Below are 24,905 nucleotides of genomic sequence, written 5' to 3'. Positions count from 1 at the left end.
CATTTATTTGCGGTTTCATTTCAGATCTTGATTGAAAACCTAGCTTTTCTTCCTTGTCTTCATTGCTAATCTCTTGATTTATGTTAAGTGTATAGGGAGCCAGTCTGCATAAAAAGTTCATTGCAATAAAATAACCATTTAACCTGTTCTCACATTGTGATGACTTGTACCCTTTATTTATACTAATGCAATCAGGCTTTTCTTGCTCTTACAAAATTGAGTAAAGATGAAGAAACTTTCATTAGCTGTTCTTTCCAGCATTGCTCTGACATTGCTCTCCAAGTATGAGCGGGACCACCACTTATTGGAAATCAGATCTTTTAAAGGTGTTTCCAGTTGGGCACTCACTTCTGAAAACTTGGGCCAAAAGCTCTTAAAATAGAGGATTGTATATACACTGGTTTCAGAGTAGCAGCCGTGTTAGTCTGTATCCGCAAAAAGAAGAACAGGAGTACTTGTGGCACCTTAGAGACTAACAAATTTATTAGAGCATAAGCTTTCGTGGACTACAGCCCACTTCTTCGGATGCATCCGAAGAAGTGGGCTGTAGTCCACGAAAGCTTATGCTCTAATAAATTTGTTAGTCTCTAAGGTGCCACAAGTACTCCTGTTCTTCTTTTTGTATATACACTGTGAGAAATGCATTTAGTCTATCATTCAGTAGCTTACTTTGCACTAATGAAAAATTCACGGTATTTGTAGTCTTATAAACTGAACTGTTGAGTATTTCCTTGAGGTCCCCAAGCTGGGGGGTGTGGTGGTATGTTGAGGGGTGGGGGTGGGGCACAGGGCCAGGAGCAGAGCTGGGGGCCACTGCCCACCCCAAACATACCTCTGTGCCCCCCCCTCCCCCAGGGAGCGCACCCCACAGTTTGGGGACCTCTGCTCTATATTCTGCTTCTCTGAGTGTAGTTTCAGTTATGTTTAAAGGGCTCCAAACAGGAATTAGGACCCCCCTTGTACAAGCCACTGTAGTCACCTAGGTGATCAGGTATTTACGATTGTGCCACTAGGGGAAGCAGTCTACGCTTGTAGAAGATTTTATGTATAGCGACTATCATCTTGTAAAAGATTCATAAGGCTTGTTTTGATTATACTTTTTCAGAATTATTGTAACTAAAAATTCAAGTAGTATCCCTAGGTTGCACAAAAACTTCCCTATATTGAAAAATAGTGTCATTTACATAGGGTAAAATGGCCTGTCAGAGCATTAAAAGGAAAATCAGATTACAGATAAGACTACAAGAGTTAGGATCGCTTCAGAGAAAAGGCTAAAAAATAATAGGTCATATTGTTCATTCCCATAATATGCATGTTATGGACAAGTAGTCATAAGACCATAGTTAAAGTTGCAACAGAGACTTCAATTTTCACAGGGAGTAAAGTGTAAATATTTCTTTTATATTTAGAAATTCAAGAAAATGAACAATGTAGTGTCTCTGGATAGAGTTTGTTTTTTTTCAATAATTTATGTGAGTTTCCTTATTTGTATGGGTAGGAAAAATCTTTTATATTAAGCTTAACAGATTTGGCCTAATTGTTCTCATAGGAAGCTGTTTCTGTGATTTGCCGATTCATAGATTCCAAGCCCAGATATGACCATTGTGATCATCTAGTCTGATCTAATTGATAGTCATAGTCACAATCTCAGGCCTACCTCATGTATGTTAATCAGTTACATTTTATTATTGTAACAGGTTCTGAAATGGCTTCACATACTTACTTTAGTTTGAGAAAGCATTCTCTAAAATGCCCTTTTCAAAACAGACTTGTTTGGTAAAGGCAAAATAGGATTGTATGGTGGAGTTTCATCTTGCTGGAGTTATTTCGGTCTCTGTGTGCTCTAAGCTGATAAAATGCATTATGGACTTGCAGAATTACCAGTGTATAACTACTTTCTTTTTATTTTTAGGTGCCTTCACTTGATGAAATTGTTGTCTGATTGACCTTCTCACGCCTTTGATCTTCTTAGTGGACAGTCTATTCAGCCATGTCGTACAGTACAGGCATTGTGGGGGATCCTACCCAGCTAGCTCAACATATAACTTCTAATATCCAGAAGATCACCCAATGCAGTAAGTTGAATTAATACACATTCTTTTAAACTAACCTATTAAAAATACTTCCATGCCTGTAGCTATGCAACAAAATTGTGTTGATGTTAAAGGAATGCTATCAGTTAGAGAATCACATTTCTGTGTAACTTTGTACCTCCTGTGCTTGCACATAACACTTTTTAAATTACAATAATAAATTATCATTTTTGTTTATGGTGGGTTTTGTTTTTGTTTTTAGTTTGCATACTTCATACATCTGACAACACTTATTTTTTGTCAATTCATTGTACATTTTCTCCCTTCCTGAAAGATCCCTATAAGTGTCATCAGGGGAAAAGAAAGATGCTACACACTTTAAAAGTTGGGGGCATACTATTTAAAGGGTACTCTACATATTTGGATTAAAAATAAATTAGAACAGTCAGTTTAATGGTATTAAACCACACATGCAATGTGTGTGTGTGGGGGGGGGGGGGGGGTGTCAAGCTTTTAAAAATGCCTTTATGTGCTAACTCTTGATATTGACTCAATAAGAGTCTGCTGTTTCAGTTTTTGTCTCGGGAAAGAGGCCATCAACAAAAGTACCAGCTTGTGATAGTGGCTTTTGTGATAAGCACCACCGCTCACTAGGATTACCAACTCATTTCATGTAGGTCATCACCTTTTAGCCACTCTGGAGTGTCAGGCAACCTAAAAGTGGCAGAGAAAGGGGGAGTGATCTTTTTCACCCACTCTGTATTACCATTACAAAACTCTAAATCATCAGCACCTCTGTCCTTGCTTTTTTTTCCATGTAAAGAGCCTAGTTTATATTAAACATAAAATTATGTGAAAGTAGCCTTTTGAGTTACTATTTCAAATATAGAATTCATCTTTCCCCTCCTATAACTTGCATTTTATTATTTATTTTTGTTCCATGGAGGGACAGCTATTCCCAAGATGAAACTCTGTATGTTGGGCTTTAGCCTGGAGCAGATTTTTATGACAGAATAAAATAATCCCCTAGAAACAGTTTCTAGCTCACAGACTCTTAAATGGTTGTAATGGTAATGGCAGTAACAAGTGAGCTTGTAATACAGACAATGATCTAATACGGGTGACTTGTTTTTAAAAACGAGAGAGAAAAAGGAAGAAAGTTAAATTCTTCCTTTTGTTTTCAAACCACAGATCTGTAAAACATACTTTACTCCCATAAATAACTCAAGCAGTTTTTCAGGTGCTTCCTCACATACAGCAACCAACACTTCCGACCCTCTATAAAGCAGAAAATATTATTGTAGAGTAACCCTCCTGGTGAAGTTGCTGCTGATGGTGGAAATTAAAGCACTAACACTATGACCAAAACTTGCAAATATAGTTGCTTATGGCTATACTTAGCGACCTTTACAAAAAAAAAAAAGTGGTTTGAGATGTTTGTTTCCTGAGGTGCTATACACCTATCGTTCTCATTGTGACTTCAGGGAATTGTGTCCTGTATGGGGGGGGAAAGGATGCGAGGGAAATGAAGCCCTGGTTCTTTGGTTAGCCTTGTAACTAAGTACTTGATGGTAAGTTAAAATTTTTGGTGGCTAGCCTGAGGGTGGGAAAACAATAAAAGTGAGAACCGCTTTGTTGCTGGAGTAACTATCTGTGTGGAAGTAGCTGTGAGGAATCCGTTTGTTCTTCCACACCAGCACATAACTTCCCTCAGTATTATATTGAGGGAAGTTCTGGGTGTGTAGGGAGAAGAATAGTTCAGTCTGAGGCAAATAATTGTGTAGGCAAGGTATTTCTGAAAATCCATAGGACCAGGTTCTTCTGCTCCTCTTCACATTGAATAGCTCTTTACTAGCAGTCGAGACACTAGGTGAAATCCTGGCCCCAGTGAAGTCAATGGGAGTTTTCCCTTTAACTTCAGTGGGGCCAGAATTTTACCTCGATCTCAGTAGGGCTACATATACTACTCACCATGAGTAAGGATGGTAGTTATGGTTCAATTCTGGATAGAAGGGTATTTTTTGTTTTGTTTGTGTGGGCATGTGCTGCTGGGCAGTTTAAATTAAAAGTGGTTGAGATTTGTCCCTACTCTTTTCTTCAAAGAGTTATGTGAATCACATAGCTCAAACTAAGTGTAAGTCTGTAGCTTACTGGCCTTACAAATAAACCACAGCATCAAGATATTTTTAATTAATCAGTGTTTACTAAAGGAACAGCCATTTTAAAACACCAGTGGCTTCAGAGATCACACATGCTCAATTACATGCTAATTGAATGACTGCTTTAGTGAATCTGGACTGAAATCTCTTAATCCATTCAGAAAACAAAGTTAGAAAATATTCCCTGTTGATTTAAGTTTTTCTTATTGACTTCTTTGCTTATGACAAGATGAGCTCTATCTTATTCATTCTTCATTGCATATGTTGGAGGGCAACAAAAATCATATTGTTGTACTGTGTAACACCTTGCCTCATATTTAAAGAACCATTTCACAAAACTATCCTCAGCCAAATTTTGGGATGTTGGGATAAATAGGGGGCTGGAGACAGGATAGGGAACGAGCCTGAATGTGTTGTGTGTGGGTGCATATACAGTTTATTTTGGGGGCTAGAAGGGGAGATTTTGGCACTATTTAGTCGTGGAAAATTCAATACTTGTAGAGTGTTATTTGTATAACTATTGTAACTGAAAGGGATGGGGAGAATTTTTTGTATAGTACTGAATTCTAAATCACAAAAACAAGATGTGCAAAAATTCTGTGCCGGTCTGCTGCGTTATCACATACAAGGGCTTGAGTCTTTCTAATTTTGTATTTATTTTTACTAAGGTCATTTTGTTACATTAGAAGTATGTCTATTGAGAGAAAAATATTAGGTCTTCACTTTCTCACTCTCGCAGAAGAACCCTCTATGATGGACTAAAGAAATAAAGAGATTATGACACCACAAGAAACTGAAATCTGAGCAACTGAAAGAGAGTCTGTTTAAAACTCTTGCTTGTTTATCTGTTGAAGTAAAATTTTTGACAAATGTGAGAACGAGATAAAATCAGATTTTTTTTTTTTTCTGTTAGAGGAATAACACCCCCATCTCTTCAGTTGGGGTCTGAAAAAAGCTCCCATTCCATTTCTGGAGTCTCTAGCCAAAAAAATGAACTGTAGGAAAATAGTTTAAAAAAATTTAGGTTAAAAAATAAATATCCAAGCCTTTATGGGGGGAGGGTGTGTGTGTGTGTGTGTGTGTATAGAAGTAGAAAAGTCACATACATAGTACTTTCTTTTTTTTTTTTTTAAACGGGCTACCTCCATGATAACAAATTCATGTTACTGTCAGGTGTTGGATTGACAGTGCAGGGTTCTCCAGTCTTCCATCTGAGCACAGAACTGGTAATCATAGCCAAGAGCAGCGAAAGCCATCACCACCCTGAGACACCACTGTGCTTTGCCCATCTCCTGCAGCAACCACCTCTAGGCTTGAGGAAGTAATGCAGTCTGCATGCTTGCTTACCTCTTAGCCTCTCTGCATTCGTTACCTAAAAATCATCATTATTTATAGATAACTACCGACATAGCTAGTTATGAACAAATGATGTAGAGCGGGAAGGTTTTATATTCATTACCAAACCCTGTACCATACAATCCTTCTAATGTCTTGGTTTCAAAATAAGTGACAGTTGTATGCAAATTGATAGTGTTGCCTCTCACAGCGACTGTAACTCTTCCAGATCTATACAGTATTATAGAAAAATGCTGTACTTTGGCTGCAACTAGATGGACACTTACTAAATATGCCCTGATTGAAAAAACAAACTGTGTATGTATGTACATGCATGCACACACAAAAGGGGAAAAGCTTTTTAAAATGTTCTGTGTAGCATCCCTTCCTCATTTGTACTACCCTTGTCCCTTTTCCACATTTTGTTAATTTAAGTTGCAAGCTCTTTTTGGCCATTCTTCTTACATGTCTGTAAAGCACCTAGCATTTTGGACATTAAATATATTTATTTTTTATAAGTATACTATTTCATTTTATTTTAAAATATTGTGTTTAAACTTTTAAGTGATGCTTTCTTCTGTGTGACAACTAATAGAATGTAGTGTCCTTTTATAAAATATTAACACTAATACCATCGGGCCAGACTGTGGCCTAACTTGGATGGTGGTAAACGCATAGAAAGGACAGCAGCCTCCATTGGGAGGTAGTTATTTCCACCCCTTGTGGGAGAGGGCAGGACAGGGTAGAATGGGAGTGGAGCTGCCATCACCCAATTGAAAAGCTCTGGTTAGATTGATGTGCTGGGAGAAGTAAACTGTACCATGTATAGAATTGGCACAGAGTACCCTGACACTCCCCCTCCCCCAAACACGGGGAAGCCGGGAGACAGACTTAGTGGACTATAAATCACTACAGTGGAATAGCTACAGCACTGCAGGTATGCCACTCTAGCACTTCAGGGTAGACACTACAGCACAGGGAAGGTCTTCATCTCACGGTAGTTAATCCATCTCCCCAAGAGGCGGTAGCTAGGCCGATGAAAGAATTCTTCCATCAACCTAGTGCTGGCTACACTGAGGGTTAGGTTAGGTACATCTCTCAGGTATGGATTTTTCACATCCTTGAGAGACACAACCATGCCGATGTAATTTTTCAGTATAGACCAGGCTTAAGTCTTCAGCCTTCTGGTTTGATTTAGGGGCAGGGCAATAACATACTGCCCAAAGCTTGTAGGTGCAGGGCAAAGCCCTGTGTACCACACTAGAATAATAGAAAATGTGTGGTGTGGCTGAGCTGGAGTTGGTATGGAAGCTCTAACTTTAACTTCCTGATTCTTGTGTGTAATCTCAAATTTACCATTCACATAGTATTTTTATTTTTCCATTTAAAAAGATTGTCAGGCTTCTGACCCATAGCAGATTATGAATCATATGGTTCTTATTGACTTTGCAACTAAATTTGTTCAGTACTCACAAGGTGACTGATACAGTATTTGACCTTGTTGCATACATTACAAAAGGAAACATAGCTAGGGGAGCATATGCTTTTTGGATACTATAAATTGATTACAATAATCAGACAGGCATAATCCTCGCTTGGGTAAAAAGAAAAAATGAGACTGTCAATCCTTGACATCTCACAAGCATTACTGATTTTTTTTCCCAGAAGGAGAAGTTCTCCTACCTCAGTCACTTACTGTTGATTTTGAGGCAATACAGCCATCACTACATATTGCACATACTTAAAGGTCAATTTTAGCTTGTTTAATTTTTCTGTCCTGAGAGGTCAAGTCTGTCAGATATTTTTATTATATTCCATGTGTGCTGGGAGTAAGCTTTTTTTTTTTTTTTTTTTTTTTTTTTTTTTTTTTTTTTTTTTGCTAAGTGTTGTTAAAATGAGATGAATCAGGACTATATTTGCCACGTGACTTCAGTCCTGACAAGTGTAAAGTTACAAAAATTGATTCTTGGAATATAGAAAATGTCTGGCTTTTAGTTGTTGTTTTAAAATGGTGTGTTGACTGCTTCTTATGAAACCACTTTGACCATCTTATAAATAAGGTCAATGATATAATTAGAGATGTCCATGTGATATAGGCAGAATTGCTCTTAGCTTAAGGGGAATACAAATATAAATGTGAGAGGTACAGTAACTCCTCACTTAACGTTGTAGTTATGTTCCTGAAAAATGCGACTTTAAGTGAAACGATGTTAAGCGAATCCAATTTCCCCATAAGAATTAAGGGAGGGTTAGGTTCCAGGGAAGCTTCCCCTACTCTGCAAGCACCAGAGGCGGGGGGTTCAACCTTCAGCCCACCCACTCCACTCCTTCCCACAAGCCCCCGCCCTTGACCCGCCTCTTCTCCCCCTCACCTCCTCCCCCTTTACTTTGCTCGCTGTGTCCTGGCTCCTCTCCCTCTCTTCTAAATGCCACAAGCTGATTGCCGCGTAGGGGAGGGAGGGGGGAGGCACACAGAGTCCTCGCTCCTCCCCTCCCGCCTCCAAAATGCCACAAGCCAGCTGATTGTCACCGGCAGGAGGCAGGGGAGGGAGTGGAGGTGTGCCGAGTCCTCGCTCCTCCCACCTCCCTAATGTCCAGGGCAATCAGCTGGCTTGTGGCATTTTGGAAGCAGGAGGGAGGGGGAAGGAGCGAGGACTCGGCGCACAGGCTCCCCCTCCCTCCCCTGTCTCCCGAAAGCTGCAAGCCAGCTGATTGTCGCAGGCAGGAGGAGGGGGAAGGCGCTGATCCGCAGAGTCTGCTGGCGGGGGGGGAGGTGCTGGGTGGGGAGGGGGGCGTAGGGAGGCTGCCAGCTGTGGAGAAAGCAGGCAGCCAAACAATGTAAGAGTGGAGCATTGAACAACTTTAAATGAGTGTGTTCCCTAATTGATCAGCAACGTAACAATGAAACAACGTTAAGTGGGACGACTTTAAACGAGGAGTTACTGTACTTCAGTTCACTGATGTTTTGAAGTCTAAGCCGGTACAAAAAAACAGTTTACTTGTCTCTTGTCCCCATCTTATCTATAGTTTTGTACAACTGTATTTAAAATTAGACTTGGAGAAAAGCCAAGCTTTTCTGTGACAAATTATTTACATACTGTTCTTAAAGTGTGGTTCTGCTCTGAAAAGTCTGTGTAAAAATGGCACCTCTGTATGTAACAGATGTCTGTCTTGTGTGAATTCAGTCTTATCTGTTCACATTAGTGGCAAAAGTGTACCTCTGCTGCTTTTTATTCCTGCTATTTCTTATCAGTGTTTGGTCTATGGTATTGTGGTAGTGATCTGAGAATTCTATTCCATCATGTGCCTCACAAACATAAATTCCAGTGCATTTGTGCAATCTCATTCACAAATGGCATAAGTTCATAGGTGTAAATGAGGTCCTAATTTGATCTACATAACTCCTTATTAGTGGTGGTGATGCCTGAAAGAAGAGACAATCCCTGTGTGACTTTTCAGCCCTGCATGCTTAACCTTGCCCCTCAAGTCAGGAAAAAAGCATCTGTTACTTGTAAACTGAGCCCTTTGGGTTTGGAAATTGTTGAGGTGATATACATGGAGCCACAATATCGTCTGTAAATATTAAGGGGACCAATGAGAGCAGTCAGTCAGTCATCTGGAATTTTGGCCAGATGGTTGCTAATTTTATGGATTGAGCAAATGTAAATAGACTAACGTAAGCAGGAAAATTCTGCAGGGCAGTTTGTCCTAGTACAATAGCAATTATGGAAGAGGAAAGTAGACAGTGTCTATCCTGGGTCTTCGCAGTCCTCCCACCGCTGCTAAAGACTCAAATCCAGAGCCTCTCTTAGATATAACTGACCCACTTAAACCAAAGCTTTTGAGAGCCCAACTTATTCCAGGCCTTTTATTTGCTCAAAAAAACTGGTTACGCTACTACTCTGAGAACACCACCAAGTCTCATAAGTGCCTGGGAATCTCTGCAGATCAGCCCTGTCCACCTTTGATGAGGGAGAGCTGATTCTAATTAATAGGCTAGTACTGAGCATTGCCCTTGGGCCCTACTCTAAGCGTCACATAACTAGGCTTGGCAAAACTGAATTTTGATTTATTTGCAATTTTGATGGATATCATTGTCTATTTTTACACCTTTTTTCACTTTAAAAAAAAAAAATCCAGTTTCAGGAAATTGAGGTGGTCAGATGGTAATTTATTTAGTGATTGTAGATGACGATTCAAAAAATTAAAGCTTAAAACACCAATTGTCAACATCACATGTCAAAATATATAAAGTAAATATCTTTAAATCTAACTCTGTTCTTAAGTATATCTTTTTAGCCTAGCTGTAAATTTTGATTATTGGAAATATGTTTTTGTGAATTTGTGCATGTATACTGAAATGGAGTTTACTGACACGTCATAATAAAAATAGGTAATTCTTCCACACCCTAAAGAAGAGGTGGGATGGGGAGGGGAGTCTGTGTCCCAGCTGCCGAGACCTACTGCCCAAAGTTGTGATCCATTGAAAAACCACCATGGCCTGCTCCTGAATACTTATAGGGAGATGTAAAGTCAGCAGCCTGTCTTCATGTAGCTCCATTTGCAACATTTCAGACCAGCAAAGCCAAGTGAGATTGAGCAGAACCATACGGTTCACTGTCCAAAAAAAAAAAATAAAAAAAAACCATGATCCAACAGCAAGGCAAAACAAGAATCCAGAGTTCTGATGAGCTAAGAGTGTCGTGTACTGGTATCGGTAAAGCAAACCTATGAAGTCACCACCACAACAGAACAGGAAGTAGAATGGGATTTGGGGGCATTCTGGAACAAAGCTGGAAAGGGGCCAGTTTCTGTCCTGCAAACTCTTTTTGTATGTGCAGCCTGCCGGGGGCATCAGGCCTTAACTTACAAAAGTGCCTGGCTGTGAGGGCCAGTGCATCTTTCCAAAGTCACACTTGAGAAGATAAAAAATCTTCTTGGTAGCTGCAATTCTTCTATTCCTGACACTTCTGCAGACTCTGTCAAAACTTATTCTATACTTTTTATGGTGGCCCAGAACGAGTCCAGGTCAGAAACTAGACTCAAGTGACATTAACAGTCATTGTTATGTATTTGAGTTGACAATCTTAAGAGGTGTGTGATATGGTGGCCCCTTCCTGGGTTGCTGTGCTGCAGCAGGCCATGGCATTACCAGTGCATGTGCCTCAGTGTCCCCTTTTGTTCTGGAGTCCCTAATAACTCCACGCTAGCTTTCCAAGTATAAATAGCCCTTTTCAGGGTTAATTTGTTACAAAAGTCTCAACCGTAATCTAGAATTCCACAGCACAGACCAAACAGTACATTCAGTCATTCAAATTCTGACAGTCCAGTACAGGTTGGACGTCTCTCACCACAGTCCGGTACTCCAGTACAACTCCAGCATCTCTGGTCCCAGACCCTTTAGCTGGCATGCTTTTCTGCCCCATTTTCTTCCTAGATATGGTTCCAACTCCTGCCCGGAAGCATCCGTGGGCTCACCCCTCCATTGTTCCTCAGCTTCTGCTCTCCAGCTCAGAGGTAGTAGACATCTGCCTCTGCTGCTCTCAGCCTTTGGGTCTCTGGCCTAGAGAGGTCTGTAGGTGACCCCACCCGTCCCCCCGGGACTGTCTACTTCTTATCTCTCCGTCAGGGGCATCACTTCCTTGAAGCTCTGCTATTCTGAACTCTGTTATTCTCACTCCAGACTCTGTGTTCCGATCTCTCCTTGCCTTTGGGCTCTCTCCCCTGTGTAACTCCCAGAGGCAGCCCCACACTCCACATTACACCAAACTAGGGTGAAGCTGGACTGGAACAGGAGAGCTGGGCCCAATTCCATTTAAGGGGCCCGCTATCCTGTTACCAGGGATATTTAGAAATGTTATCTTTCCTCAGTCACAGACCTTAAACATACAGGTCTACTGCATTGGCCCACTGATTTAGAGATTGTGCCATCCCTTCCTTTGGCTGTTATGAAGTCAAGGCAACTGTTGCCTTATGTCATCGTCACTTATAGCGTGCAGGTATAACTATTTTGTATACTAAATTATAAAAGTACTAAATACTGTTGTGTGTGGTAGTGGGGTGTGTGGGTTTTTATCCCTTAGTGCTAGTATAACTATATTATTCTGTCACTTCAAGTTCTTCCTATTCCTCAACCCCAGTTTCTTCAAGAAATGTATGGTATCTACCAGCCTATCCTAGCTGAGGAAAGGAGGAAATCTGAATTCTGTCAGGCATGCTGTGACCTTGAGCGATTTGTTTAACCTCTGTGCCTTAGTTTCACCACCTTAAAAACAGAAATGATGCCTACCTACCTCACAGCAGTGTTGAGCTTAAGTCATCTTTGACATGTGTGAGATGCTTTGAAATCCTTCAGGGGAACGCTCTAGTGTAAATTCACTATTTAACTAAATTTTGTGGGTATGTAAATTTCTCCAAATATCACAGTTTAAAAAGAGACTTACACAAGTCTACTGGATTAGTTTATATTTTCTTGTATCTATCTATTTAATCAAGTAGTCAGGTCTAGGGAATAGTAGGAAAATGTTTTGAATCTGATACAAATAATGCAAACCAGCACCCTTACCTCCCCTTATCCAAAGAAATAAATGTGGGTGGGTGGTGGTAGGGGGGGAACACTTCAAGAATCATTCTGTATTTTCAGTAGACTGCTCCCAAGTGACATCTTAAACTATTAGATTTCATCTTCATCTGTAGTTGGATATTCCACTTATTCAAATTCTTATTTCCAGTTGAACAAGTTAAGTATTTCCACACACTGTTACCCAACCAGTGCCAGTAAAATGTCTAAATCTTTGTGAAAGATGTGTGCAGTGGCATTTTATATACTGCTGATTTATCTTAGGGAAAACCTTTCTTAAAGCAGATGAAAGGGAAAATATATTATGTATGTACATGAGTACACTTTGCAGTTTCTACTTAATCTGCTTGGACTCAAGATCTATAAGTGACTGAAATTGACAATTTTAAATCTCGAACACTAATTTCACTGGCCCCATGCTGTGTTTAGAATGGGAAATCTTAGACCTGCATCAGTGCCCTGTCTACACACTTTAATTTTTAACTGAGTTTGAATCGGTTACTGAAATGCTTAGCTCTAAGTATGGCTTGGGTCCCTATTCCACATGGTTAATATTCAACTAGTAACTGTGACCGCTAATCACATGTCACCCTTGCCAGTGGCCTAGGCTCCAATAAGGCTATCTTCCTGTAACGTGGTCATAACACTGTTGTTTTGTAATATGGACACATTCATTCTCTCTCTCCTTTCTCCCCACCCCCCCAAATGATCAGGTGTTAGGGCACAATGACATCTGTGTTCATTGCTCTGTCTGCTGCTGGTGTTGCTTTGTGTGCATGTCCACTAGGCACTGTCTCCCCATTGAGACATTATAGGATAGCTGCATAGATGCAGTTAGGCAATGTGGTTGTTGCAGTTTTCAGAACATGGCTGATATGTGGTGGTGTTTTTAAAAAAATCAAAGTAGAAACTACTGTTGTGCCGACAGAACTCAGTAACCGTGTCAGATGAGTGTCATTATCTGGCTACAGAAACATAGTTGTAATTATAGCATAGTTGGGCTATGTGTCATAAATATGGTGCTCAGAAATAAGGTCTCACATTGTTTTTATGCACTTGCATGTTGTGGGCCTTCTTAAAGGTTCTGTTTTATTTGGGCTGTTTCCCATCACTCTCCATGTGCAAAGCTGTGCTAAAGTCTCAGATGGCATAGAGCCAGTATAATGATTTGACTTCACTCCATTGCCAGCCTCAGGCATAAGGGGCAGAGCTGGAGGAAACAGTATGGCCAGACTTTCTTACAGCCAGCTGATCTTTGGCTGATGGACCATTGGCAGTTGGCATAAATTTAGATTCACTCTCAGGTTCTTCTAACTCAGTGGTCTCCAACCTTCTTATGCACAAGCTCACTCTTTTTGAATTTACATGCAACCCAGGATCTACCCTGCCCCTTCCCCGAGGTCCCGCCCCACTCACTCTATCCTCCCTCTGTCGCTTGCTCTCCCCCACACTCACTCACTTGGCCCAGGCTCGGGCAGGGGGAGGGGGTGCGGGCTCTGGGCTGGGGCCAAGGGGTTCGGAGTGTGGGAGGGGCTCCAGGCTGAGCCTGTGGCAGAGGGTTGAGATGCAGGAGTGGGGTATGGGGTGCTGGCTCTGGGAGGGGGCTGGGGGTTGGAGTGCGGGCTCCAGCTGGGCGGCACTTACCTCGGGACGTGGTGCAGTGGGGTTAAGGCAGGCTCCCTGCCTGCCCCGGCCCCACGCCATTCCCGGAAGCAGACAGCACACCCCTGCGGTCCCTAGGGGGGTGGCAGCATGTGGGTCCACACACTGCCCCATCTGTAGGCAATGCCACCATAGTTTCCTGTTCCCGGCCAATGGGAGCTGCAGGGATGGTGCTTGCAGGCAGGAGCAGTGCATAGAGACCCCTGCCCTCCCCCCAGGGCTCGCAGGGGCATGCTGGCCGCTTCCAGAAGCAGCACGGGGCCAGGGCAGGCAGGGAGCCTGCCTTAGTCCTGCTACACCACTAGACTTTTAGCAGCCGGAGATCGCAATCGACTGTCCGAGGCTTCAGGATCAACCAGTCAATTGCGATCTGCCGGTTGATGACTACTGTTCTAACTTCTGCTCGGGATCAGTGCAGTGCATGGACATCCTTAGTCTTGGCAGAGAACAAAGGTGGCTTTAGATCACCTTTTGCACTCCCTATTGTGATTTTTTTTTTTTTCCCCACGTGCTTCTCTGCCACAGGTCAAGGTCTGATCCAAGATTTCTTAGTGCATTGCAGACTGTGCAGAGCAGTCATGCTTGCTTGAAGTCTGAACTGGAGATTCCTCTGTTCATACTCCCTTTAATGCTCTTAAAGGCTGAAAACTATTTCCCTGTTGACTTCTTTGATCCTTTTCTTTTTTTAATTTTGTAAAACTCCTATTTCCTTAAGCAGTTTAAAATCCTTCCTTCCTTGTTCAAAAAGCACTATTATCAACTACGTCCGCATAGTTTTAACTGTGGTATTCTAACTGCTGCTGCAGAATGCAATTTGTGCAATTGTTACAGAAATATAACTTAAAACTGTTTTTCTTGGTCCATGCAAAATAATATGCTGTATGACAAGGAAAGTCTGTGATTCAGAATTTAAAACCTTTCTGACCCACAAGATAATCTGTCCTCCTGGTGTGGCTGGAACTATATTGTTACTAAAATGGGTAGGGTGTATCAAGAGTGAATAATGGGATTAGTTGAAGAGCAGTAAATTCAGAATAGAGCTTGATGCCTTCTTAACAGTTGCACCTTGTGTAGGAGATGTGAGACTTAATGCTAGACTAAATCCGTATTCTGTGGGCCATGTTCTGATCCCCTTTGCCATCAGTGGTGGAACTCCTGTTGACTAGCTGAGACCTTGGCTACACTGGCGCTGTACAGTGCTGCAACTTGCTGCGCTCAGGGGTGTGAAAACGCCCCCTGCTCTCTTCCCCCCCCCCCCCCCGAGCACAGCGAGTGCAGCACTGTAAAGCGCCAGTGTAATCAGTGCCTGCAGCGCTGCAAGCTACTCGCCTCGGAGAGGTGGAGTACATACCGCGCCACGAGAGCGCTCGCGGCGCGACTACACTTGCGCTTCACAGCGCTGCCGCGGCAGCGCTGTGAATTCCCAAGTGTAGCCAAGGCCTGAACCGGTATTTGGCCACATAATTATGCGGTGACTTTCTCCCAACTTTATGAGCAGAAAACCAGACTGAATTCTGCAATTCTCTTTTCGGCTCATATATGCTGTTAAACAAGTCAGGCTAGTTTTAAAGATGTAACTGAATGGAGAGTAGCTTTAATCAGCCAGTAGCTTTGTACTGCTGCAAGACTCTCTTCACAGCATCCCTAGCCTAGTAACTGAAATCTAACTGCTAAAATTGTATTAGCTCTTCTTAATGCAGCACTCAGTCTGGGGATGGAAAGGATGAGGCTTGGGTAATTTTTTTGCACGTGAGCTGTCAGTTGCTAGGAAAAATGCATTCTGTAATCCATACGAGTTTGTCCTGTTTCCTGTCCTCACTAAACAGCGCCTTGCCCTCTGAGCTCATAGTAGTGACTTTCATTATAAAAAGTGTGTGCATTTTTCAAGCTTGTCTTGTTTTTAAAATTGACTGACAACCTTGCAGAAGCAAAGTCTCAATTTTATGGGTATGAAAGTGCTGGAATTGATGTCTCTCTTCATATCCTGACTAGGATGATGGGGAGGGGGACCCAACCTCAATTGCCGTAGGGGAGAGAAAACTGGAGGCAACCGAGAAACCACTCTAAGGGTATGTCTATGCTACCTGCCGGATTGATCCAGTGGGGGTTGACTTATCACATCTAGTCTAGACGTGGTAAATCGACCCCTGAGCACTCTCCCATCGACTCCGGTACTCCATCGGAGCGAGAGGCGCAGGTGGAGTTGACGGGGGAGGGTCAGCAGTCAACTCACTGCAGTGAAGACACCACGGTGAGTAGATCTGAGTACGTCGACTTCAGCTATGTTATTCACGTAGCTGAAGTTGCGTAACTTAGATCAACCCCCCCGCCCCTACCCTCTGCCCAGTGTAGACCAGGCATAAATCATGCTGTGTTAATTGGTCTCTGGTTTTTATTACCAGTGTATTCAGGATGTAGAGTATTGATGAAATTACTAGGACTGTGTGTTGGATTTCTTGACTATACCTAAGTAAAGCACCAAATGGCTTTATTCAGTGTCTCGTAATATTCATGGCAGGGAGACTGAGGGGGATGGACCGATGTTATAGAACAGCACAAGACAGCAGTATTACAGCTGCTGTAAATAAGGAAGCTTTGTGGCCACCCCATCTGTCTGAAAACTGGTCCCAGACTTTCCAGTGCTATTATCTTCCTTTTTCTCTTTGCCCACTTCCAAGATGCCGCTCTCCTATGCCTTACCACCTGCCTAGTTCAAAGGAAATTGGTGACAAAAAGTAGCAAATCCGGGTGTTCCTGTGTAGCTTTCTTACCAGTTTCCTTGGGGAAGAGAAGCTTAGGTCCATCTGCTCCTAGGAAATAGACCATCTTAAAGTTCCATTGAGAATTGTTTTGTCTTTACCTTGAGTAGTCTAACAAATTTAAACTACTGGTAGTTGTTTTAAAACCAGTTCAGTCTTTTTAAGGTATCGGGGTGTGGGTAGGAATCTTCCCACTTCTCTTATAAAAATAAGTTTATTTTATTTCGTCACACTTTCTGTATTTGCCAAACCCACTATAAACCCCTGCGACTTGACAAACCTGTTAAGATTTAAAAGGTCTGGGGGTAGTTGCCTCACTAAATGTGGGTTAAATCCCTGATTAACTTGTATCTGAAGATTTTTTTTTTTTTGATAAATATATGGTGTATAGTCAACCTCGTTTAGTTCTAAAAGGAAAATTCTACACTGACTTATACCCCAGGCATCTCCATTACAACTCAAGGAAGCATTTGGCCTTTTTGTATTGCACTGGAGTCTTGTGGGCTTTCTTGGTACGCTGACTTGCTCAGCTTACATAGAAAATATGAGCTCTTGGCTTATACATAGGCATATTGTATTGAAAAGGATGCTGCCAAGATAGTAGGCCTAAAATTAGATGTACCTGTTCCTTTTTTTTTTTTTTTTTTTTTTTTTTTTCCCCCCCCCTGCATATGTACTTGGGGATTGGATGCTTTTCCATGCCCACCTTGCTCTCTTATCATGTTGCTAGATTGGCAGCTCTGGGTACTGAAGCATTCTTTTCATAAAGCTTACGTAATAAAGACAATAGTAGTAAAATCTTTCCCAGACTGCTTACCAAAGTGCTGTAATCCTGTTCTGGAGTCTTTGTCCATTCAGTCCTTGGCTCTTTTTCTCAGGTGCGTGGTTTTTTTAAATGAAGTCTTCACGTTGCATTAGCACCTTTCTGCTTTACTGTGTCAAAACACGGTTCTTGGGAGAAAGTTGTTTGTTTGTTGAAAGGCAAGTGTGGAGTGGACATGTTTTAGGCCTAACCGAGTATTGTTTGTGGTTGTTACTTTTGTGATGTCAATATCTGCCCACTGGAAACTAGACTGAAATTAAACTTGCTTCCCAAAGGCTTCTAAATAGCTACCAGATGATCATAAAAGATTTTGATCACTTTGGATATCAGACTAAATGATCACAATGGTACCTTCTGGCTGTATTTATGAAAACTGGACTGAACACTACAAGAAGGACTTCTAACCTATACCAATCTCTTGACCCATCCAAGGTTCATGTTAATGTAACTTAGAAAAATCCTGTTAGCTAAGGATAAAGCTGGAACAGATTTACCTCTTTGACTTAGTGTAACACTATTGACCGGTTGCCTGGTAGGGTTTTTAAACATCCTCTGAATTGTACAGTAGTGATCAGTTTTAGAACTGCGATAATGGACCAGATGGCCTTTTTTTTTTTTTTTTTTTTTTTTAAGATTGGTGTGGTCTTGTACTACTTATGTTCCTAACTGTGAGCAACAAACCATTTTGACCCTAGGGGTTTGGGGGAGGGGTCTGGTTGCCCATCTGAGAAACTGAAATTTTTACATACAGCCCTTGTTTTATAGGGACTAAGTTTTACCTCCCCCGCCCCCATCATGTTCTCTATTCCCCCTTCCAGTCACCAAAATATTCAGGAGGAAGCATTAAAACTACAGTACAACAGATATCTGAGAGTCATGCCTGTGGCATTTGGAAATAAATATAGTGAAAGTGCAGACTTTGTTCAGAGTAACTTACATATGATGGCCTTTGCTTAAACCTTCATTCGCTTTTAATCTTCTGTTGCAGTTAGAAAATTCATCCTCCAGATGGCAGTAAGGTAATCCAAACTGGTAAATCTTCAAACATCTGTCAAATAGATGTAGATATAGTAGAGTGTTTAAAAGCTTATATGTCCAAAATACATGTTTCACGCTGGAGATGAATTATCAGTAAATGTATGAGCACCTTGATTCTTATGTCCAAGATATCTTTCTATAGGTAGAATATCAGAAATTGTTTGTTTTACTTTGAGAGTTTAGTACCCAGTAAAACCTAATAGTCTATAACAGCCAATCAACCAACATCTTGATTAATTTCACAGGGTCGTTTGCATGAGTTACCAATTTAAATGATATTTTACCTTTAAAGTAATTAGTTAATAAGTTCGTTATATTAGACCCCAAAAAATAGACATCAAAAATAACTATTGTGGTTAACTACCAATAAAGAGGATTTCTAGTACAATATATTTCAGCTTAGTAGTTCATTATTCAACACTTGAGTTAACATTCATTTTCAGTAAACCTTGTCTGTATGTCTTAGGACACCATGTTCTCAAGGGGATATTTAATGTGACTTGGGCCACAGAAGCTGTCTCTCTCAAACTTGCCACCAGGTGGCATTTGTTCACAAATTATGCTGTTGGTTCAGGATTTTTTTTCTTAGAACTTTCTCTACATCTGTTCTGTTTAATTTGATTAAATTTTAAAACCATTAAGTTCTTTTTTATATCAGTAGCTTATATACTCGAATTTTTGTGTAATTTAAATTTGCTTTCAAACTTCCCGAAAGCTTATTTGTGTTATGCGCGTTTTTTTATTTTAAAAAAAAATTGCACAATCAGTTTTTTCCAAAATATTTAAGTACTTTCTATATTATCAGTCACTTTAACAATACTGAATATTAACAATACTGAATAACAATACTGAATGCTAAAGATAAACATATAAATACAATATAATGATTCACTGAGGACTCTTAAAAATATCTTTTAAAAATCACTCAACTGCTAATGTATTTTTAAAATGTTTCAGTAAGGGATTATCATTCTTTTTATTTTATGTGATTGGATAAACACCTTGCTATAATATTTAGTTTATATAATAAATGTCTTGTAGACTTTGAATGTATAATGCCATGAATCTTTATTTTTCCTGTTCTTAATCACTAATAAAAGAAACAGTAAAGCATCTTTCTCAAACTCACTTTATCTAAATTTTGCAATTTTTCTTTAGTTCCTTTAAACACACTAAATTACATATCATGAAATCATCAAATCCAGAGCTCTTCTACATCATATTTTCTGCTGCCTAGATGGCTGCACTAGACTGCATGGGGATAAATGTGTTTTGGGGAGACAAGTAACAGTTGACTGAGGATATGCAAATATAGATTCTCCCTATTAAATACTCTCCCTGTCTTGGCCTTCTAAAAATGTGCCACTGTGGAATTGGACTAGTGATCACATTGCAAATAATTAACATTTTAAATTAAAGCTCTTATTTCATTCTCTCCTCTTTCTCCCCCTCCACCCTTCCCCCCGACACATTAACTTTAAAAGGAAAGCTTGGGTGCATCTTCATTTTGCTAATTCAGAGCTGAGATACATTTTATGTAACAAGCTTGGCATGGGGCTTTGAGTTACTCATTGTATCCCATAAGAAAATGAATTTTTAAAGCATTTGAACCAAAGGTATAAATCGAACTTCAAATGTAACCCTCAATATTCATTTTGTATCAGTACTACTTTAAGCTTAGGCATTTTTTTTGTGAGATGTTGTCAGTAACATACTAGTTATGAATATTTATACACATGTCAATATTGTGTCAGTCTTTCAGATGTTTGTGTGATATAGCACACACAGGATGAATAAACCAGTACACAGTTTTTTTTTTTTGCTTCTTGAAATTAATTGTAGATAAATTTGAGTTAAGGAGTCTGGCTTAAACTACCTTCATCCTTACATCACCACTTTCTGCCTAGATATTTCAGCATGTTGTGTTCCTTTTTAATATAACCTAGGATTTAATGTAGGCTTCTTGAAAATCACATTTTGCTTGGCCTATCACAGTTGTACATACACTTATTGACAAAAAGTGTATATGTTAGAGTTGTCAAGCAAAAATGCATAAAACTAAAGGGGGAAATATATCTAACTGGGTCATTAAAATCTCTTCCTTTTCACTAACAGCTGCAGAAATACAAAGAATACTGCATCAACTTGGAACACTACAAGACACGCCTGAATTGAGGCAACAGCTGTAAGTACTTCACATGAAGATCTCTCATTTCACGATATTGTAAATACTGCCTCAATAGGTGACCGTGATTTTAGCCAAGTGCTCAGCTTTGTTGGGATGGTGGAAGTAGAAAAGAAGTATTAAAGCTTAAACATGAAAAAATTAATTATCTGAGGTATCTTTGTAACCTACAGGATCTTGCCATGTTAACCTATCTGACTGGCAGTTCTCAGTACTTCTGCTGAACATGTGCTGTGTTACATGTAAACACAGACAAACTGACAGCACTGGAAGGTACTAATTTGGCTCTAGGGATTCAAAAACCTCCAGAACATTTTTTGTAGGGCATTCAACGTGGTATGGTCTGGAGAGGGAGGTGCCTTTGTGGGGTACTGCAAGAAGGCAAAGTGAGACTGTTAAACAATGCTAGCTACAGTATCAAGTGAAATTACAAGATGAACATATGCCAAAAATACTAGAGAAAGCAGAAGTGAAATAAGGCCAGTTGTCAGAAGTTACGCTGTAGTTCAGCCCTCTGAATGTGGGCTTTCGTTCGTGTCCTATTGAAGGAGACTACTAGCCGCTCTGTTTCCCAATACAGAGGCTCATTCAACTTGGACCAAACTCTTTTCTACCACTTTTATTCTTTAATCCTAACACAGATATGCACAGGCTGCATGTGCTGCACGAACTCATTGAATGAGAAAGTTGGCAGACTTTTCTCTGTGGCTGTTAATATAGCACAGTAGCCATTGAATGGCAGGAGGGAAATGTATATTAGACCAGGCTTATCACATTCATTCTGGGCAGGATGACAAATTACTCTGAACTAGGACTACAAAATTGGTGACCTACTACCCTGGATCCACAATGGATTTCCTACTGATGACCGTGATTGAAAGTAAACTCTAGCACTTATACAGTAACTAAACTCAAAAGTTTACTAAACTCTTGCACTTGGCATCATTCGGGGGGGGGGGGGGGAATGCTGCTAGGCATTCTAGTGCTGCTTCCTGTTCTTTAGCCATTTGCACATAGGATTGCAGTGATTATACACCTCTACCTCGATATAACATGACCCGATATAACACGAATTCAGATATAACGCGGTAGAGCAGTGCTCCGGAGGGGCAGGGCTGTGCACTCCGGCGGATCAAAGCAAGTTTGCTATAATGCGGTAAGATTTTTTTTTTGCCTTCCGAGGACAGCGTTATATCGAGGTAGAGGTGTATATTGAAAATTAGGCACATAATTGCATACCTACACTAGTTGAAAATCTGCTCCTGGCTAGTATGGTTTGATCAGATTATGCTAGTGGTCCCCAAACTCTTTACCTCGTGCCCTCCCCTTATCCCTATCTGTGCCCCCCAAGCCAGGGCCAGGAGCGGGGACGCAGCTCTGGGAGGGAAGGGAAGTGGACCGGGGTTAGGTGGCCAAGGCTGGGGCCCTGGCTGAGGGCAGGGCTGTGAGGATTGGCCTGGGCCCCAGCTGTGCGCCCCCCACACCCCTACGCACAGTGTCCCACACTTTGGGGACCTCTACTTATGCAATGTTTTGTTTGGATTGAGGGTAAACTGACTACAACTACATCTACAAAACCAACATTAATCTGGTGCGGTATGGGGGCGGGAATTTGAATGTATACTAGAGGAGTCATGCTCTGTTCCCCAGTTTTTAGGAAAGCCATGTGGTTTTTGTTGTACAGATTTGCAATTGGGAATACATTTAGGTCTCTGGCGGCTTCTAAATGTCCAGGAAAATGATATTGTGGCAGATGTTTAAAATATCTGCTCTTTGGGATGGGTCTGACATGCTTCATGTTTTCCTGTTTGTGAGTCATTCTGCAGAATCTAAGCTTTCTTTTTTTTTTTTTTTTTAAATTGTGACTGTGAAGATCACTTTCCAGTCACATTTGAATGGTTGACGTAAGCAGTGCTGTTTTCCTCAGTCTCCAGATAGACTGAAATTGTGACAGAGGCCTTGTCTACACTGCCACTTTCCAGCGCTACAACATTCTCGCTCGGGGCTGTGAAAAAACTCCCCCCAAGCACTGCAAGTTTCAGCGCTGTAAAGCGCCAGTGTAGACAGTACACCTGCGCTAGGAGTCGTGCTCCCAGGACTGGTAGCTATTCCCCTCATGTGGGTGGTGCTGGGAGAGCTCTCTGCCAGCGCTGGTGCCACGACTACACAGCTACATTAAAGCACTGCCACAGCAGCCCTTTGACATTGCTGGTGAAGACCTACCCTGAGAGGTGGGAACTCCTGGCCTCTCTTATCTCATTGGAATTGGAAGGAAATAGAAAAGGAAAGTAAGGAGAGTTACAGGCATGGAAAAGGCAACGCAGGAAAGGAATATGAGGAAGGCAGAGTAACAAAGGGCATAAATAGCTGTGCTAACAGTGAGTATGTTTCTCCACTAAAAGATACTGAACAAATAATACAAAGTTTAGTTTCCACATAAGACATATCCTCCCCTTTTACTGGTACAAATTTCCTGATGTCAATGGGAGGAAATTTGCTATAGATTGAGTGGGTGGGCATGGTCCTAAATTTACACCTGAGCCAAAGACCACAATTTAAAAAATGAAAGTTTGACTGCTTGATTTATCAAAAAAGGAAACTAAGTTTTTCTGATCCCCTCTTTTTAGAGGGTGTCTGAAGTCTGCTATATGGTACTTCATTGTTCAGGGGCCACCGCAAAAGCATCTTGATTCATTTCATTGACGAGGCTGCAACTTACTTTTTATTTTTCTACAAATATTTTTGCCTACAGATATTTCCAAAAATGGCTCTGGTATTTGTAACTTTTTCTGTACAATAGCCAGTGGCCCTCTTGTGGCCAATTCCACTGCTATATCACTAATTTAACATCATTTCTTTCAGAGTCTGTGTCTCATCCAACACCCTTCTGAGTGATCAGTTGATAGATATTATAGTGATGAATAGAAATGCCTATAAATAAATATTTAGTAAGATAATTGATAACTTTCTTCTTAAAATACTGCTCCTGAGCGTCCATGAAATTGTTCCAGCAAAATAATCCAGTGGCTATAATACAGACTTTGTGTTTGGTTTAGGCAGCAGAAGCAGCAGCATACAAACCAGCTTGCCAAAGAAACTGACAAGAACATTAAAGAGTTTGGGTCTCTGCCTGCAACAAGTGAACAGGTATAAAAATGAAGAACATGGATCATTTGAACATAATGTTGGCTGATGTAAAGTATCTGAATGGCTTCAGTTACGTATTCATATTATTGCTGTCATTACTAGATGTTGACAACATCCAAGTGAAGTCTGTGTTCAAAACAAATGTTCAGTGCTATGTAGAAGTCACTTAATAGGCCTCAAGTGCAGTAAAATGCAGAATAGTTTTCTGTAAGCAATTGCTCCTACAGTGTATCAGAACTAAAGCACTCTGACAAGAATTGCTACCAACATGGTAATTACTATTGCTGCTGATGGTATGTTATTGTGACTTGTAGGATTAAGAGATTTAAAATGAGTGAGTATGGTCAACAGATTATAACTATTTAATCACTTCTGTCTCATTCATGTTTGCTTAAACTTTGCACTTGGTACATAAATACCTCCTAGACCCAAAAAAGGAAAAAAAATTGAAGTGCCTCTTTTGCTTGGCCCTGGAGTTTGAAAGTTTGTGGTAAGAAACTCAACCATGTTGTTTGACCAGTGAGTTCCCTCCCACCCTTGTTCGTGACTCCAAGATGGAAAAGTGGAGGTGATTGACTAAGGGCAAGTTGTAGCTCTTTGACACTCCCTTTGAATTTGCAATGTGATCTATGTGGATGGGGAAATAGAGAGGAAATTCTCTCATGACCTGACCGTGTCCATTCTCAATAGGAGTAAAAATTGGAAATTGATGTTTTTATAAAAACATGATTACAAGGTCATTTCTCCTCTCAGGTACAGTTCAGGGCATACCTTCAGCGCTTCTGTCTTATAATTAAATCAGTGAGTTTCCCCTCCTCCCCTGATGCTCTGGGCTGTTTTTACACAGTTTAAATTTTACAATATCAAAATATTCAGCAATTGTGAATCTAGTTAATAAATAAGACAGAAGGTCTCACTAGTAGCTTACTGAAAGCTGTCTGGATGTGTGATGCTGGATCGTCCTTAATTCCAATTGTTAAATACCAATAAGACAGTTGAAAATACATTGCATTCCTAATACTACTTTTCCACAATTGCTGTAATAGTGATGGGGTTGTTATGTGAACCCGAATGGGAGGTAGTCCATACAATCTCAAATGAGCGGGAACGTGCCATGAGACACTCTATTTAAAGTGTGAGGCCCATGCTAACGGGAAGGGGGGAACCACACAAACAAACCACCC

General features: G+C 40.8%; 1 protein-coding gene across 3 annotated transcripts in view; it reads left to right on the top strand.

Annotated features, from left to right (window-relative positions):
* The window catches only part of STX7 (syntaxin 7), a 44,058-nt gene that overhangs the window by 8,391 nt on the left and 10,762 nt on the right, over positions 1–24,905 (top strand). For all 3 annotated transcript variants that reach the window (XM_008176623.4, XM_065588651.1, XM_008176625.4), the window contains exons 2-4: positions 1,913–2,075; positions 20,505–20,574; positions 23,631–23,721. In XM_008176623.4, coding sequence (XP_008174845.1) covers positions 1,991–2,075; positions 20,505–20,574; positions 23,631–23,721 — 246 coding nt within the window. In that variant the 5' untranslated portion in view covers positions 1,913–1,990. The remainder of the gene's footprint in view (positions 1–1,912; positions 2,076–20,504; positions 20,575–23,630; positions 23,722–24,905) is intronic.

Source organism: Chrysemys picta, chromosome 3 (assembly GCF_011386835.1).
Source record: "Chrysemys picta bellii isolate R12L10 chromosome 3, ASM1138683v2, whole genome shotgun sequence".
Lineage (NCBI taxonomy): Eukaryota > Metazoa > Chordata > Testudines > Emydidae > Chrysemys > Chrysemys picta.
This window is presented reverse-complemented; position numbering and strand designations above follow the sequence as displayed.